At 35.8% G+C, this 17271-nt stretch overlaps 1 protein-coding gene across 3 annotated transcripts in view; it reads left to right on the top strand.

The window, feature by feature from the left end:
* Window positions 1-15605, top strand: part of ITGB8 (integrin subunit beta 8) — a 73903-nt gene extending 58298 nt beyond the window's left edge. For all 3 annotated transcript variants that reach the window (XM_036429220.2, XM_045578051.1, XM_045578057.1), the window contains 6 exons: window positions 2843-2977; window positions 4480-4885; window positions 9008-9233; window positions 11615-11721; window positions 14676-14839; window positions 14960-15605. In XM_036429220.2, the coding sequence (XP_036285113.1) occupies window positions 2843-2977; window positions 4480-4885; window positions 9008-9233; window positions 11615-11721; window positions 14676-14839; window positions 14960-15082 (1161 nt within the window). In that variant the 3' untranslated portion in view covers window positions 15083-15605. The remainder of the gene's footprint in view (window positions 1-2842; window positions 2978-4479; window positions 4886-9007; window positions 9234-11614; window positions 11722-14675; window positions 14840-14959) is intronic.
* The last annotated feature ends 1666 nt before the right edge of the window (window positions 15606-17271 follow it).

Genomic DNA, 17271 nt, shown 5'->3' with positions numbered 1-17271 from the left:
GAGAGAAAATGAAGGACTTGTTTAAACTTCTTTTTTTTTTTAAAGAAAAATTAATCTTGTAAAGAAAGTTTTTAAAAGAAAATAAATCCTGTGAGATTTTTTTTTTTTACCAAAAAGTTGTTTGTATATCTGAAAATACATTAAAGTAAGGAAGTGTATTTTTAATTCTATTTTTTTTCTCACTGTTACCAATGAACATTAGGACTGGCGGAGCTTCTTATCAAAGAAAATCAACTGTGTGTACAATTCATTCCCATCCATAGTTTGTTCTCAAGAATAATCAAAATAAGGAAGGAATTCAGAGTATTAGAAGCCATCTTAATTTTTTTAATATGAACCCATTTATTACCCCAAACAACTAATATAAATTGACACACTTGCCTGGATATCAGACTGCACCAATGAAAAGGAAACAGCAGCATTTGGTTTTAGGTTTCTTATTTGCATAAGGTAGGAATGTGAAGCCTTAAGCTAATTGCAGTTCTGATTAACCTTAAACAATGGAAAAATACTAGTAAATTGAACAGAAACTTACTCTGGCTAAGTAATCTCCTTAAGTTGAGATTCTGTTATTATTTTATATATCTATATTTTCAAAATTCTTCTGAAATTTCATTTTGTTTCCACAGTCCAACAGAAACAACTCACAATTCATTGATGGAAAAAAGAATAAAAATATTTTCATTCTAACTTTTCACTTTTTGCACTTCATTTTTAAGAATTTTATAAAAGTACATACAAATTTAGTACATGGTGAATGTAATTACATTTTATTTTTTATCTTTTACATCAACACCACCAGTAGAATTAAAATGACATAAAAATCATAACTTTAGCCCTAACTGATTTGGCTCAGTGGATAGAAGTGTAGGCCTGCGGACTGAAGGGTCCCAGGTTCAATTCTGGTCAAGGGCATGTACCTTGGTTGCAGGCACATCCCCAGTAAGGGGTGTGCAGGAAGCAGCTGATGGATGTTTCTTTCTCATAGATGTTTCTAACTCTCTGTGCTTCTTCCTTCCTCTCTGTAAAAAAAATCATTAAAGTATATTTTTTTAAATCATAACTCTAAAAACAATAGTAATTTAGCTGAAATGAAGGGAAAATATATAGAATATAACAATTATACATTACAAAAAATAAATTCTACCTCTGTGCCTTTCTGTCATTAAAAGTGAAGCTTAAGACTGTGTTTGCAGCTTAACTTCTAAATCCCAAAACTGGTTAACATTTTAGATATTGGTCTTCACTACCCTACTTGAAAACATTGGTATAATAGCTCAAGGTTTTAAGAGAAGCAGAATTTCAGAAGGGCACTCAGAATATGAGGAATTTCCTTCTGATCTGTCAAACATCACCATATCAACCCCATTTGTATAGTATTAGAAGTTTCTGTTGGTTTGCCAAAATTGTTCAATTAAGTGATTATAATGTATGAGCTCTTTGGGAGATTAAAAAAAATAATGTGGCTCATACAATCTTACCTAACCCAAAATAAAATTTACTAATTTGAGGAAGTATCTGTTTTAAATAGTTACTATCATAATTCCATGATTAATTATAATTAGTATACATGTTTTTATTGATTATACAATTAAAGAAGAAAAATTACTCAAGTAAATAATTAGAAGACAATGGAAACTATTTTATTTTCTTCATATCCATCTACTCACTCTCTTTCCTTAGTTCTATATGTCATCTTTACCCTTCCTTTTGTTTACAAGTATATGTTAAGGATTTTTGCATGTGTAAACTCTTAGTTTTATAAAATGAAAATACACACAGATCTATAGTATATATTTAATGTAGCTAGAATTTTTGGAACTCAGAGATTTTAATGGAAGAAATGTGTGCTTGATACATGATCTACATAAATGGCATTACATAAATGATTTTTGAAAGTTTGCATAAATGAGTGCATGGTTTTCTGCTCAGTAAGGGAAGCTAGCTCAGTATTAAGAAATGGACAGATTTGATTGACACAAGCAAGCCTCAGGAACTTGGCAAAAATCCTAGACCATTCATGGAGAATTGACTATATAGGACCATATTAGGAAGGTAATTCTTTTGCCTATTGTATAGAAATTGCCTTCCAAAAATTGTCTTTCAATTTTGTACTAATAAGGCGTTTTAGCCTTCATGATAATCTCAAGTATTTGAAACTGAAATGTTTCTTGACAGCTGTAAAGGTCAGAAATATGTTTCATATTTTAAGCTGTCAAGATTTACCCTTTTTACCCTGACCAGTTTAGCTCAGTGGATAAAGCATTGGCCTGCAGACTCTGGGGTCTCAGGTTCGATTCCGATCAAGGGCATGTAGCTTGGTTGCTGGCACATACCCAGTGGGGAGTGTGCAGGAGGCAGCTGATCAATGTTTCTCTCTCATTGATGTTTCTAATTCTCTATCCCTCTCCCTTCCTCTCTGTAAAAAAAAAAAAAAAAAAAAAAAAAAAAAATTAATAAAATATATATATTTTTTAAAAAGATTTACCCTCTCTGATGGTATGTGTTCTCAATGTTTTATTTAAAATTTATTATATAATATAAATATTGGATTAAATTACTATTTTTTGTAACAGGCTGAGTAAGATTTATCTTTGAAGTTAACAAAATGCAAGAAATGCATCAATATATATTTAAAATAGAGCAATTAAATGCAGTTAGTTTAATCTTCAGTATTTCTTACAGATTTCAAATATAATTGGGTTATTATATGGAAATGATGTTTTTATTCATCCTTTAATAGAGACAGAATCTTTAAATTAAATCTAGAATGACAATAAAACCGTTAGTTGCTTATATTTGATAATGCTATAGTAAAAAAATTTAAATGATGTCTCTGCAGAAACTTATTTCAGAAGTGAAAGTTCAGGTGGAAAATCAGATAAAAGGCATCTATTTAAACATTACCGCGATCTGTCCAGATGGGACCAGAAGGCCAGGCACAGAAGGATGCAGAAACGTAACGAGCAATGATGAAGTATGTGGGTGCGCGTTTTTTCCTATTTCAAGTAAACTACGCTGTTTGGTGTGCTTCCTCACAGAAAATCAAAACATCCTGAAAACCTTTACTAACCTCTGATCCCAAGGACCTTATTTAGATTTCAAAGTAACTTTTATTGTCTCTTTGCACAGTTCCTGCTTGTTTTAATTTCATTGACTGTTCTCTCAAACTCTCAAGTTAAATATAAGCATATATTATATTAAATACTTATTCAATAATAATATCTTTAAATCGAGGTTTCCCAGCCGTTAAATATTAGAAAATCACATCTCCTCAAATTAGTATTGATAGTATCTGCATTTATGATGATGACATTAATATTTTTGGTTTTAAATCTGAAAATTCTCAGAGCAAATGTGAAACTGAAGGTGAATAAGCCACAGAAAAGAATGGGAGTTATGGAACAGCTGATAAAGACTAAGAATTCCAAACTCTTTCACTTTGGGGTTGTCCCAACCTATAGTAATAAAAGGGTGATATGCTAATTAGACTAGACGTCTTCCGGACGCCATTCTGAAAGTCCTTCCTGATGAAGCCAGGGCAGAAGGGAAGCCAACCCAGGAAGCCGGTGCCAGCAGCCAGGGGAAGGAAGGCCTACTCTTGCATGAATTTTCATGCATCAGGCCTCTGGTACACTCATAATGATCTAGGAGGAGGTAGGGAAATTTGTTAGAACAATAAAAAAGCAGTGCCATCATTTAATTAAAAAGGATGAAATGTGGAAAAGAGAGGACCCTATTAAGGTAGGATCAGGAAACAGGATAAGAGGAGATATTCTCCAGTGACCACCACAACAGAGAGTAAACACACCAAAACATGCTTTTAAAGGGAATTATTCTTGGATGAAGTGATTTCCAGTGAGTCCTTTACCTCTTGAGCCATCAGTTGCCTCATATTTAAGTGAATAGCTTGTACTAGAAGATTTATAATTCCCTTTGCTTCCATTTCTAATGCTGTATGATGTTATTATTTTAATGCCATTATATAGAGAAAAAGAATATGAGTTATTCAAAGAGATAGAAGTCCTAAGATCCTAATACTGAATAAAAGAGAATCTTCCTTTCTCTTTAGTGTGAATATATTTTTTTCCTTTTGGTAAATTTGAGAACTACTAGCAGGGTCACCTAAGACCATCAGAAAACACAGATATTTACATTATGATTCATTGACAGTAGCAAAATTACAGTCATGAAGCAGCAACAAAAATAATTTTATGGTTGGAGGTCACCACAACCTCAGGAACTGTATTAAAGGGTCGCGGCATTAGAAAGGTTGAGAACCATTGCTCTAGTTCATTAATTGGGAAACAAGTAAAATTAAAGAGAGATGTTACATCTATGTATGAAAGAATGAATGAGTAATTTATAAATATTAATTTCTGTAATATGGAATATTGATTCAAAATGTCATTAACATGTAATATTGGTAATAAAAATAATCAAGACATATATTTTTCTCCCCTCTTTCCCAAAATTTAGGTTCTTTTCAATGTAACAGTTATAATGAAAAACTGTGACGTCGCAGGAGGAAAAAGCTATGCAATAATCAAACCTATTGGTTTCAATGAAACCACTAAAATTCATATACACAGAAACTGCAGCTGTCAGTGTGATGAAATCAGAGGACCTAAAAGAAAGTGTGTAGATGAAACTTTACTAGACTCCAAGTGTTTCCAATGTGATGAGAATAAATGTCATTTTGATGATGATCAAGTCCCTTCTGAGAGTTGCAAGTCACACAAGGATCAACCTTTTTGCAGTGGTCGAGGAGTTTGTATTTGTGGGAGATGTTTGTGTCATAAAACTAAGCTTGGAAAAGTATATGGAAAATACTGTGAAAAGGATGATTTCTCTTGTCCATATCACCAAGGAAATCTATGTGCCGGTGAGTATAAATATACAAATATACATGCAGTTTTCACTAGTCACTATAAAATTAGCATATAAGTTTAAGTATCTTTAAATCACAGCTTTATAATTATTAACCTTGAATCTGAATTTAATTTTTAAAGTTTCAGAGTCCGTGAAATTAAGACATAACAACAAATTTATATCACATGATTCTGATTTTTATATTTGAAATAATTGTATGCAGTAAGTAGTTAAAAATAAAAAATAAAAATGAGTTATTATTCTCAACTATGCCTTGCCCTTGCGAAGATATATGCCAGAAAGGAAATTACAGATGATGTCTTACAAGCTTGTTATAATCAGGGTATTCTTCTAGAAGGATCTGATTCATTCTCATAAGTGGTCACTCCCTCCAGCTTGCTCAGAGGATAGTGAACTTTAAAAATACACTTTTTATTCATTGGAAAATGCTTAATGCATTATTATAGGTGATATTAGGAAGTTGCAGTTATTTAAAACTCGCCAGTCTATTTTTGTAACAATACCAGACACAAAATTGTCAAGAGATGGCATTCTTCAAGAAAATAGTGGTTTCATTAGTAATCTAGAAGATTAGTTCCAGAGGCCCCCACAGACCAAATTTAAAAACAGAAACCTAAGCACTTGCTGGCTAATTCAGTTTACTGCCATCTGGAGGATAGAGTCCAGAAAATCTGCAGCATTTAAAAATTAATACAAATCATTTTTTTCAATAAATTAATTTTTCTGTGACAATGCACTAAATCCACTTATTGTTAAAATGCCTTTGCATTTTTGTAAACAAATATTAATTAAATTATTGATAAATATTTCATTGTAATAAGCATATGGAAAGTAAAAAAGCTATACAAAATAAATTTTTGTGTGTGTGTAAGCTAAAAAATATGTGATGGCATATGACTTTTTTATTCTTTTATATACACAAAATATTTTATATTTTAAACATGTATTCAGCTCAGCCTGCTATCATAGGTAAAATGGATTATAGATGACTTTAGAACAAAACAGTAATTATCTGCTAATTTTTTTGAACTAATCCTGTTTGGGAGAGGGAAGAGAAAGAATCTGAGATTCTTTTCCACAGCTGTTGATATATCAAAGAAATCTGAAATGCTTTGAAAAATCCCAGCCTCTGTTTATAATAAAAATAATGTCCCGGTGCACGAATTTAAGTACATTGAAAGGAAATTAATTAGAAGAAATATTTTAATATGGCTATTTGCCCTTGATAATAGAAGCATCAACCAAATTCATGATCGACGGTGACAGATCAAAACACATGTATGTGATCGGCGCAAGCGAGAACTTTATATGTATAGTACATGCATGAATCAACTTAGCCTTTTATGGAGAGAGAGAATAAACTTGATTAATTAGACCTGCTTTCTGATGTAGCTAAACTTTTTCCAGGCCAGTGAAGCACCTCAACTTCTCTTTCAGGTAATTGTGAGCAACACAGCAGTAAGTATCAACACAAAGCAGATTATTGTTGTAGATCACATAGGAAGAACAAAGGGTAAAATATTTAACTGAAGCAGTGTTTGTCTATATTCTGCACAGTGAGAAAACCTGAAGTCATTTTCAATGTCCAGTTCTTACTTCTTTTCAGTCAGGTCGAGTTTCTAAGCTTTCTACATCTCCATTTTCTGGCTAATGAAAAGAAAATAGGATCCTACCAACTCTATCTACTTACTCTAGTACTTTTGTGAGGATCAAATGAGATGAGGGATGGGAAAATGCTTCACATACATTTGGTTAAAGTGTGAAATGTTTCACCTGGCTGTAAAGCCTTGTCTGAAGAAACTGCAAGGAGGCTAGTTGTTGCTAGGGAGAGAAAGCCAAGCATTGCTAAGAGATGTCATTACCTGGATGAACACTTAACCTATTAGCTTTTTATATATATAGACTAGAGGCCCGATGCATGAAATTTGTGCACTGGGGTGTGGGGGGGGGGGTCCCTTAGTCCAGCCTGCCCCCTATCACAGTCCAGGAGCTCTCAGGAGATGTCCTATTGATGGCTTAAACTGCAGTCTGGCTTCCCTCTACAGGAGGTGACCGGGCTGTTCAGGGGAAGGTGCCACCCCCACCACCCCACTGATGCTGCCACCACTGGCCGTTGCAGCCGCCAAGGTGTTTTCATCAACAGACTCCAGTCTCTTCACCATGAAAAACTGACAATTTTCTTTAGGCATTTTCAAAATGTGTCTTTCATGAACTTTTTTTTCTTTTTATCCTCACATGGGAATATGTTTCCATTGATTTTTAGAGAGCCGGGAAGAGAGGGGGAAAGACAGAGAGAATCATGAATGTGAGAGGGACACTTCAATTGGTTGCCTCCTGCATGAGTCCTGACCTGGGCCCCGGCCAGGGAGGAGCCTGCCACCTACGTACATGCCCTTGATCAGAAACGAACCCGGACCCTGTGGTCGGCAAGCTGAGTCTCTATCCACTGAGCCCAGCTGGCTAGGGCGGAATATGACATTTCTTAGCCCTTCCAGCAGCGGACCTTAGTTTTTCCCTCCAGGAGTGAGGTGGAAAAACCTTAGATCACCTTCTTGGATTCTTATTATCCAAGTTACCAAGAACATTGTGAGTGGCGGTGTACAGGGAGCTTAGCCAATGAGCCTTCAGAAAAGGTGTTTCCTCTGCAGCTCACGCGCAGAGGCCCCCCTGGTGTGTGTCTGCTGGAGTGGGGGTGTGCTCGGAGCTGCACCGTGGCCTCTCAGAGCATGCCCCCACCCCTGGTGTTGTGTCTCTGCTCTGGCCCAGCCCCAGCTCCAGCTTCCCCACGGCCACTGGGGCTTGGGGCGGCACACAGTCCCCTGCCACCCATCTGCACATGCAGTTCCTCCTGAGCCAGTCATGATGCAGCCTCCTCCTGAGCCAGTGGTGATGCTTTAACTTAAGGTGTCCTGGCTAATTTGCATATTACCTCTTTATATATGTAGATATCAAAAATTAATGTACTGACGCTCTCCTATGTGACTATGATACTACTGACACACAGGCAGCTAAGAATCTGCTTTGAATTATTTGTATATAAATTGTAAGTGCAAACTGTAGACTGACAAGCATTTTCTTCACTGGTCTCCCTTGAGAATAGAAACACATGTTCACAGGTCGGCTGCCTAGGATTAGTGGTGCAGCCTGCTTACAGGGAACAGGGTCTGGCAGGCGTTTGTTTGTCCTGAATCTCATCAGTTTTACGCTTAGCAAAGTGAGCCAATCCAAAAGTACACCCTATGTAACAGTTACCTTGTGAGGTGTTCTGCAATAGAGGGAGGGAGACAGGGAAGAAGGCAGGGAGGGAAGGAGAAACAGGGATGGAGAGAGAGAGAGGGAGGATCCTGTGGATAAATTAGCCCAAGAAACACTACATAATCCTGTAAAATGTACCCCTCTTGAAGACTTCTAGTTCACATCAGCATATTAAATCTTGGATACTTCTGCAGTCTAAAATGCATTAACTACGTATTACTCGTGTTTTTTCTCAACTTATTTGTTGGCATAAATGCCTCAATCCCAACAAACATACACATCTACCACCTTGCTTTCTCTCAATACCCGGTAATAATAGTGCACAGTGTACTTTTGATGTTCCCTGCCAACTAATGTCCTGAAGACTTGAAACGATTAGTTTGGCTTCTCTAGAAATCTTATCTTTAAACTTGCAGAACTAAAGCACTAGATGGTTTGCCTCAGGAACCTCCAAAGTGATTCCAGGTCCTTAGCAATAAGGAGAGACAAGAAAATAAATTATGGAAGCTATTAATCAAATACTCCTCTTTTCAAATCAGGCAGTTAACATTACTTCAGTCTTTGTAGCTTAGTTATATTTGTGTTTTTAATTTAAAACTGAATATACAGTGACTTTCAAGCAGTTGGGCAGACTTCACAATTGTCAGCACAATACAACAGCATCAGATTACACTAGAACAGCTTTAGAAATAGACACTGTATCCTGGCATTGTTTATGTCAGATAAGTAGAAAATGATGTTGTTTGCACTCACCTCACTCTCGGGGTGTTTCCATGGAAATGGGAAGGGAATTCACATTTGGAAATGCTTCCCAAAGTCAGTGGCCCCAATAACTGAGATCCTTTGGTGTCTGTTGCAGGGCACGGAGAATGTGAAGCAGGCAGATGCCAGTGCTTCAGCGGCTGGGAAGGAGATCGGTGCCAGTGCCCATCAACATCAGCCCAACACTGTGTCAATCCCAAGGGCCAGGTGTGCAGTGGAAGAGGCACGTGTGTATGTGGCAAGTGCGAGTGCTCTGACCCCAGGAGCATTGGCCGCTTCTGTGAACACTGCCCCACGTGTCACATAGGGTGCAGTGAAAACTGGTATGTGTTCTCTGACTCCAAACATGCATAAAGCAGTACTCCATTACAGCTATGCTTGTCCTTCTTAGTTCTGCCTTTAATAACCCTAGAAGTGCTGCATCTTCTCCTCCAAATTAATTATCATCATGCTAAAAGAGAACTGAGTGGGGGATTTGGGGATTTTAAGATTAGATTCCAATTTTTGGCCACTAGATAGCTGTGGAGTATCAGAATTTAACAAGCATTCACTGTCTTCAATTTTGAGAAAAAGGTTTGCTTTTTTTTAATAATAATATTCAATATTCATAATGGTTCATTGGTTTCCCCACCAGCTTTTTAGATATATAATTGGCCTATAATTTTATGCAAGTTTAAGGTTTATAATGTGATGATTTAGGGGTTGTTTGCTTCCCAGCTTACTATTAATTAGCTGTTTGATCTAGGGCAAGTTGTTGAAATTCTCTGTGAATTTTCTGAGGATATTCTCTATCAATATTCCTCTATCAATATTCATAAATGAGGATAATAATAATACCTTACTATAGTTCTGTGAAAGAATTAAATTAGATAACTCATATTTAAAAAACAAAACAAAAAAACTTTGTACTTATACACAGTAATCATAGAAAACATGTTATTATAGGTAGTATCACTGAATGATGGTGGTTATGAAGCACTAAAGAAACAAATGATGGATAAATAAAAGCTGATATGTTAAATGAAGATAGCATTATTGTTTTGTGCCAATAATTAATTTCCCAGTAACAGTTTAAGCCCTGCTCAAAGCCACTACTCTGAACATTACTGTGCCTTCCAATTTTTTTTATTCAAATTTTTATAACCTTCACTTTTTTGGATTAATAGCACAAGTAAAATTTTTTATTAAAGAATGGATAGCAAATTCTGTCTCTTAGAAATGCATTTCCTAAATATAATGATGGAATTAATTCTAACGAATTAAACAAAAATTTGAACTGTGTATTGATTGCTAAATTTTTCTATTAGTGTCTTAATATTCATCTTCTAAAACATTTATGTAGTTTGTGTGTGTGTGTGTGTGTGTGTGTGTGTGTGTTGAGAGTATTCATTTCCTATAGATTTTCTTCTCAAGATGGAAAAGTCATTTTATAAATATTTTTCAATTACAGTTTACATTTAATATTGTTTTGTATTGGTTTCAGTGGTTAGGCAATCATATACTTTACAAACTGTTCCCCCCTGTTATTTCCAGCACTCACCTGGCAACATACAGATATTATAATATTATTAACTATAACCTTAGGCTGTATTTTATATCCCCATAATTATTTTGTCATGACTAATTTGTACTTCTTAACTCCTTCATTTTTTTCACCTAATCCCGCAACACCTATCCCCTCTAGCAACTATCAGACTGTTCTCTGTATCCTTGGGTCTGCTTCTATTTTGTTAGCTCATTTGTTTTGTTCTTTAGATGCCACATGTAAGTTAAATCATATGGTATTTGTCTTTCTCTGACCAATTTATTTCACTTATCATAATACCTGCTAAGTCAGAAATCCAAATTTAACCAAGAAGATAAAAGACCTGTATTCAGAAAATTGTAAGACACGCCAGAAAAAAACTGAAGAAGATACAAATAAATGGAAGCATATTCCCTGCTCATGGATAGGAACAATTAACATCATTAAAATGTCCATATTACCCAAAGCAATCTACAGATTCAATGTGGTTCCTATCAAAATACCAAAGTTCGTTTTTCACAGAACAAGAACCAATAATCTAAAAGTTTACATGAAACCACAAAAGATCCCAAGTTGCCACAGAAATCTTGAGAAAGAAGAACAAGTTTGGAGGTATCATGCTACTTGATATCAAACTATATTACAAGGCTGTAGTAATCAAAACAGCATGGTATTAACATAAAACAGACACATAGAACAGTGGAACACAATAAAGAGTCCAAAAATAAATACATACTTATGTAGTCATTAATATATGACAATGGAGGCAAGAGTATACAATGAGGTAAATACAGTTTACTCAATAAATAGTGCTGGGAAAACTGGACAAATACATGCAAAAAAATGGAGCTAGGCCCCCTTCTCACACCATATATGAGAATAAGCACAAAATGGATTAAAAGCTTACATGCAGGACCCTAAAAATCCTAGAAGAAAAAATAGGCAGAAGAATCATTATTTTGATTTTATATGTTATTAAACTATTTTAAGTGGTTAGAAGGTAACTTTGCCATGGTATTAAATTCAGCCAAAATTACAAATAAGTGTCATAGGTTTCTTTCCCAGTTTTACAAAGCTGCTATCCTAAAGCAGTATTCTATTCTAATTTATTTCTTGTAGAAAATACTACAGGCTACAACCTTTTAAAGATTATGTTTTCATTTCTGTTTCCCCTTACAGGAATTGTGTGCAATGTCTTCACCCCCACAATCTGTCTCAAGCTATACTTAATCGGTGTAAATCCTCATGTGCTTTCATGGAACAGCATTATGTGGACCAAACATCAGGTAAGACAAAGCTTAGTAATCAAAGCACTGAGAAAGTATTGAGTCATGTTCCTCAAAAGGGTCCATAAACAACCATCCTAAAGAATGGACTAGCTGCTTCAATGTTTTCAATATCTCAGAGATGGTACTCAATAAAATAGCTGAGTGTGTCTGCCATAGTTGGCTGAAGTGTTAGATCCCCCTTCTCAACTACACAGGTAAGTTCCCAACCTGTGCACCTCCATGAAAGTACACCAAACATATTTTCTAGAGAGGCCTCAGTGAACCAAGGGGTTTCCTATGTGGAGTTCATTTCACCCTTAAAGACAATACTTATGGAGCCATAATTATTTTTCATAAACCAAACTTGTTTCCAGTTATAACCTTCCTCATGTCAAATCAACATTTTCACATTTCGGGTGAAGCCAAAAAATTCTAAGTAGCAAGATATGCTTTTCTAAAGTTCATAAGTTCAAAGGGGCTATTCCTTCCAAATATTTTTCATTATATAAATAAAAGTTAGTGTGAATGATTATAAAGGTGGCACAATGGAAAGGGTATGGGACTTTTAGTCTGAAGACCTAAGCTTAAGCCATGTCGCTTGACATAGTAGTTAAGAAATATCAGTCTCTTATAATACTTCCCTGTGCCTCAATTTTTTCATTTATAAAATGGAATACCAATCTCAGAGTAGTGTAAGACTAAATGAGCCAGTGAACATGAAAGAATTATGTAAATTATTGTAAAAGATGACACATAATGAAATTATGACTTCACTGAAAACATTCTTAACTGCCACTATAATCTCTCTTAAAGGTTGGAGAGATTAGCAATAATCTCTCCAATCTGTAAGAATTAACCCAGCTCTTACAGAGAGAGCACAAAATATCCTTCTTCCCTCCCGTCCATACTGATTTTAGCCCATACTGAATTTGGCTCTGAAAAGAGCCCATGTGCTGCCAGCTGGGGCTGTAGCAATCACTCCCGAAAGCTAAGTGCCTTTTCTAATAAATGGAGCCCTTACTGTCAACATGTCATTTATTAAGTTAAGTAAACAGACCTACCGTGACCTAAGTGTGGTTACAAAAAGTATTCCATTAAAGCTCCTTAGAAAAAGCCCTTACTTGACCTAAACCAAGATGATAGTCATGGCCATGGCTTAATGTTTGCTGATCCAAAATGACATTTAAAAAATGCATGAAGATTTAGGCCCCGAAAATGTCATCTATCCTAACTCGTTATAAACATTTGTAAAATGTATGGGTAGCTAGGGAAATCCCCTCCCCTTCACAACTCTTGTGCAAGGAGAGAAAAAGGGCATGTGTTAACCACCTCTATTATCTATTCATTCAATCACACTTTAAGAGTGTTCTTTGGTCTCTCTGGCTAAGTAAGTGGGATCAAGCCACATGCCCCCTTTAAGGATATTAGCTGACTGAATAGCTCTGAATCAGCTAGGGGAAATGACAATCTGTCAGGATAGAAGGCAAGCATGTCACAAACTTTAAGGTCGCTGTGAAAGACTCGGAGGGCATCATCTTTGAATAGGGCATCCTGGATTCTCCGTGTGTAAAACAGGAAAACTTGCATTTTGTGTTTGGTGCTTCTATTCCAATTAGTGGTCCTCCAGCCTCTCTTTAACCTTTCTTTCAAGGAAATCTTATCATTCACCAAAAGAAAACTGCGCTCTCTCTTCCCATTTGGAGAGGAGCACTTGCTCTTGTTATTGAGCTCTTGGCTTATTCAAGAGCACACTTGGTAATCCCTGGGAATTCAGACACAGATCACCCACTGGTGGGTGATTGCTTTTTTAAGTCTTGGCAGGTCCCCTCCCAAAAATCCCTCCCTCTCAGGGAGATCTTTAGATGTTTAGGTGAAGTCCCCAAAGTGTAAAGAATAGGCAAGAGACACATGCCTCTTTAGGCCAGGAGGTAATTTTTTTAGTCTGGAACAGCTGGTAAATTCTGTGGAATACTGACATATTGTGCAACCACGTTCCTCTTAGATTTGGATAATACCTCTGGCAGCCACAGAGTCTGTAGACTTTCCAGCTAGAGTTTGCCAAAAGTCTAGTGCTAAAACAGAGACCTAGCATGCTCCTCCTCTGAATGCAGCATATCCTTTTCCAGCTAGTAATTATTTAATCTTAAAAAACTACAAGTGGAATATTTAGATGCAAAACTTGGTTAACAGACAAGGAAAGAGAGAGAGAGAGAGAGAGAGAGAGAGAGAGAGAGAGAGAGAGAGAGAGAGAGAGAGAGAGAGAGAGAGAGAGAGAGAGAGAGAGAGAGAGAGAGAGAGAAACATTGAAGAAAGAGATTTTGTGTATTGTCCTCAACTGGACACCCCTGGAGAATCTATGTGTAATATTTATTTCCTGGAGAATCTATGTGTAATAATTATGAGAAGTGACACTGCAATTTCAAAGGGAATATTTTTTCATCTGTTAGAGTAGTACTGATTTTAGCTTCTGCAGATGTTTACTTTATTTTCCATTACTGGTTTGCATCAAACGAAGAGGAACAAAACAAGGAGAACATAAACTAATGGGGGGGGGGGGGTGCAGTTAAATAATTATTTAAATCCCAGTTCCCACTTGTGATCAAGGGAACACATCACAAAAACTGACCCTCTCTCTATCATGGATACAATTATATTTGGTTAAAGGATTTAGACATATTCCAGTTAATACTACTAAGAATCAAGCAAGTTGTAAATAAATACTCTTATTAAATACTTAATTGTGGCTATTCTACAAAGGAGAGTTTTATGTTAAAAATATTTTAATAAAGGTGTAATAAAAGTTCCAGAGTCTTCTTTGAATTTACAGTAATGGTAGTCCTCTGTTTTCAAAATGTAAATTTGCAAATATCTCTGTTCCTATTAATTGAGATGGTAAACTCTGTTTACTTGTTGGAATCTTTTGACCTACTCCTTCACATTTTTAATCAATTTATTTTTTTGCTTCATTACAGAATGCTTCTCTAGTCCAAGCTACATGAGGATATTTTTTATCATTTTCATAGTTACGTTCTTGATTGGGTTGCTTAAAGTCCTTATCATTAGACAGGTGATATTACAATGGAATAGTAATAAAATGAAGTCCTCAGCAGATTACAGGGTGTCAGCCTCAAAAAAGGTCAGTGAATTCTAAAAAAAAAAAAAAAAAAAAAAAAAAAAAAGCATTACTATCAATATGTCATCGTCTACTTCCAATATTTAGGTCCTTAATTAATGCTAATATTTCTTCTCCATTAAGGACAAGTCAATTCTGCAAAGTGTTTGCACAAGAGCAGTGACCTACCGACGCGAGAAGCCTGAAGAAATAAAAATGGATATCAGCAAATTAAATACTCATGAAACTTTCAGGTGCAACTTCTAAAAGGATTTTTTTTTTTAAAGTACTTTATTGGAAACTGGATTTTTAATAATTGCTCCTAAAATTATAGTTTTAGAAGTCACAGGAGGAGACAAATTGTTCTAGATCATGCTAGTTGCTGGTTTTCACTGGAATGGAGACTGAAGCATCCTCATCATCATGTGACTCACATTGCTGCTGACTTTTTCAGAGAAAAAAATGTGTCTTACTACTGTTTGAGACTAGTGTCATTGTAGCACTTTACTGTAATATATAACTTATTTAGATCAGCGTAGAATGTAGATCATCTGAAGAGCACTGATTACACTTTACAGGTACCTGGCCATTCCTAAGCTTCCCAGGGAGAAGCAATGCTTTTGAGATAGTTTTGGCATTGTGTTGCTGCAAGAGCACAGTAATCCCTGCATGGAACATGCAAATGAAAAACAATAATCAGGCATTTATTATAATGTTGCCAAACACTTCAACATTTGGCAGTGAATCTACAAGAATAACTAGATGAATAAATTAGTGTTTCACTTAGGAGGTGAACAGATAAAACATTAATCTTGGGGGTTACTGCTTTTGAAACTGTAGTTTTATGTATGTGTGTTTGTTTTCTTCTCTTTACAAGATGGATACTAATTCCAACATTCTCTCCTCTTTGCCTTTATGGTTTGGTTTTCTTTCTTACAGAATAAGTTTATATATATCACAGATGACTGGATTAAATAAGTGCTAAGTTACTACTGCCATAAAACTTAATAATACAATGTCACTTTATTAAAATACTGTTTTAAAAAGCTGAATGTTTAATAAGGGACACTGTAAAGTAACATCAAAATTTGAACAGCTTCATTGTTTGAAGATGTGGAGTCTGATATCTTCTTACCTGGTTAACTGGACAAACTATTTCACCATTTCATTTGTCTAATCATCGGGTTAAAATTCAGAAGATATTTAGAAACTCTGCCTCAAGCAAAGTTCCAGACTTTTGACTGAGATTTCTCAGATATTTACTCTAAGTAGATATTAGCATTTTTTTAAATTAAAAGTTATATTAGACTATATAATATAGTATCACCTCAACCCCACTGATTAGAATTCTAAAAGTATGCAATTGGAGGAAGAAAAACAATATCTAAGAAATAAGCTAATTCATCTTCATCATTTTAGTTAGTCAGGGAATCATGTTTAAGTGATGTCTCAAAAACCATCCCAGTGAGTAAGTGGCAGCATTTGAAGACAATTTCTATCTTATTGCCAGGCTAGTGTTCATTGCACAATTATCATGCTACCTCTTGAGTCTTTAAAATATCCAATTGGCAAGTGTTTTTAAATGTGATTTACTGAAGTCTTAAGTATATGAGCATGAGAAAATTGCAAAGCAAGGCAGAAAGAGTCATTCAGACTGAATTGGCCATGACTAGTTCCAATATTTCCTGCCAATCAACTTCTAAGAGTTGAGTAGAGGTGTGAAATCCATTTATGCCTTAGCCTGTGTGAACAGCACCCCCTAGAACTGTGCAGTGCTCACCCCGAGATTGATACAGAAGAATGGAAACTTCTTCACAATTACCACAGCCCTACAGATTTATTCTCATTTAACTGGCAAGACATCCAGTAGTCAGAGCTTTGCCTATGACAACAATGTCTTTTTATAATTAACATCCCAGATTTACTGTCTTTCAGCACTTGAGTTAATCAAAGTGCTAGATATTTGCATGTCAATGAAGAGTAAAGTCTGTACCCCACGTTCTACCCAAAAGTGCATTTTAATGCATAAGTTGCTCTGGAGCCAACAAATAGGGCAACTCCATTAGCAGCTCCCATAGCCAAACAACTATGACTCAAAGTTGAACTGTATTTCCTTCCCCAAATGAGAGATTGGAGACACTGACATAATTCAGTACTGTGACTCACTTATTTAAGATACCCCTGACCACCAAGGATTACGTAAAAATCACATTTTGCAGTTTGTCACATGTAGCGTCCTTTTTATTTTATTTTTTTAAATATATATTTTATTGATTTTGTACAGAGAGGAAGGGAGAGAGATACAGAGTTAGAAACATCGATGAGAGAGAGTCATCGATCAGCCGCCTCTTGCACACCCCCTACTGGGGATATGCCCGCAACCAAGGTACATGCCCTTGACCGGAATCGAACCCGGGACCTTTCAGTCCCCAAGCCGACGCTCTATCCATTGAGCC

The sequence above is a fragment of the Pipistrellus kuhlii genome, unplaced genomic scaffold, assembly GCF_014108245.1.
Source record: "Pipistrellus kuhlii isolate mPipKuh1 unplaced genomic scaffold, mPipKuh1.p scaffold_m20_p_10, whole genome shotgun sequence".
Lineage (NCBI taxonomy): Eukaryota > Metazoa > Chordata > Mammalia > Chiroptera > Vespertilionidae > Pipistrellus > Pipistrellus kuhlii.
The sequence above is the reverse complement of the archived record's forward strand: the minus strand, read 5'-3'. Positions and strand labels throughout refer to the sequence as shown.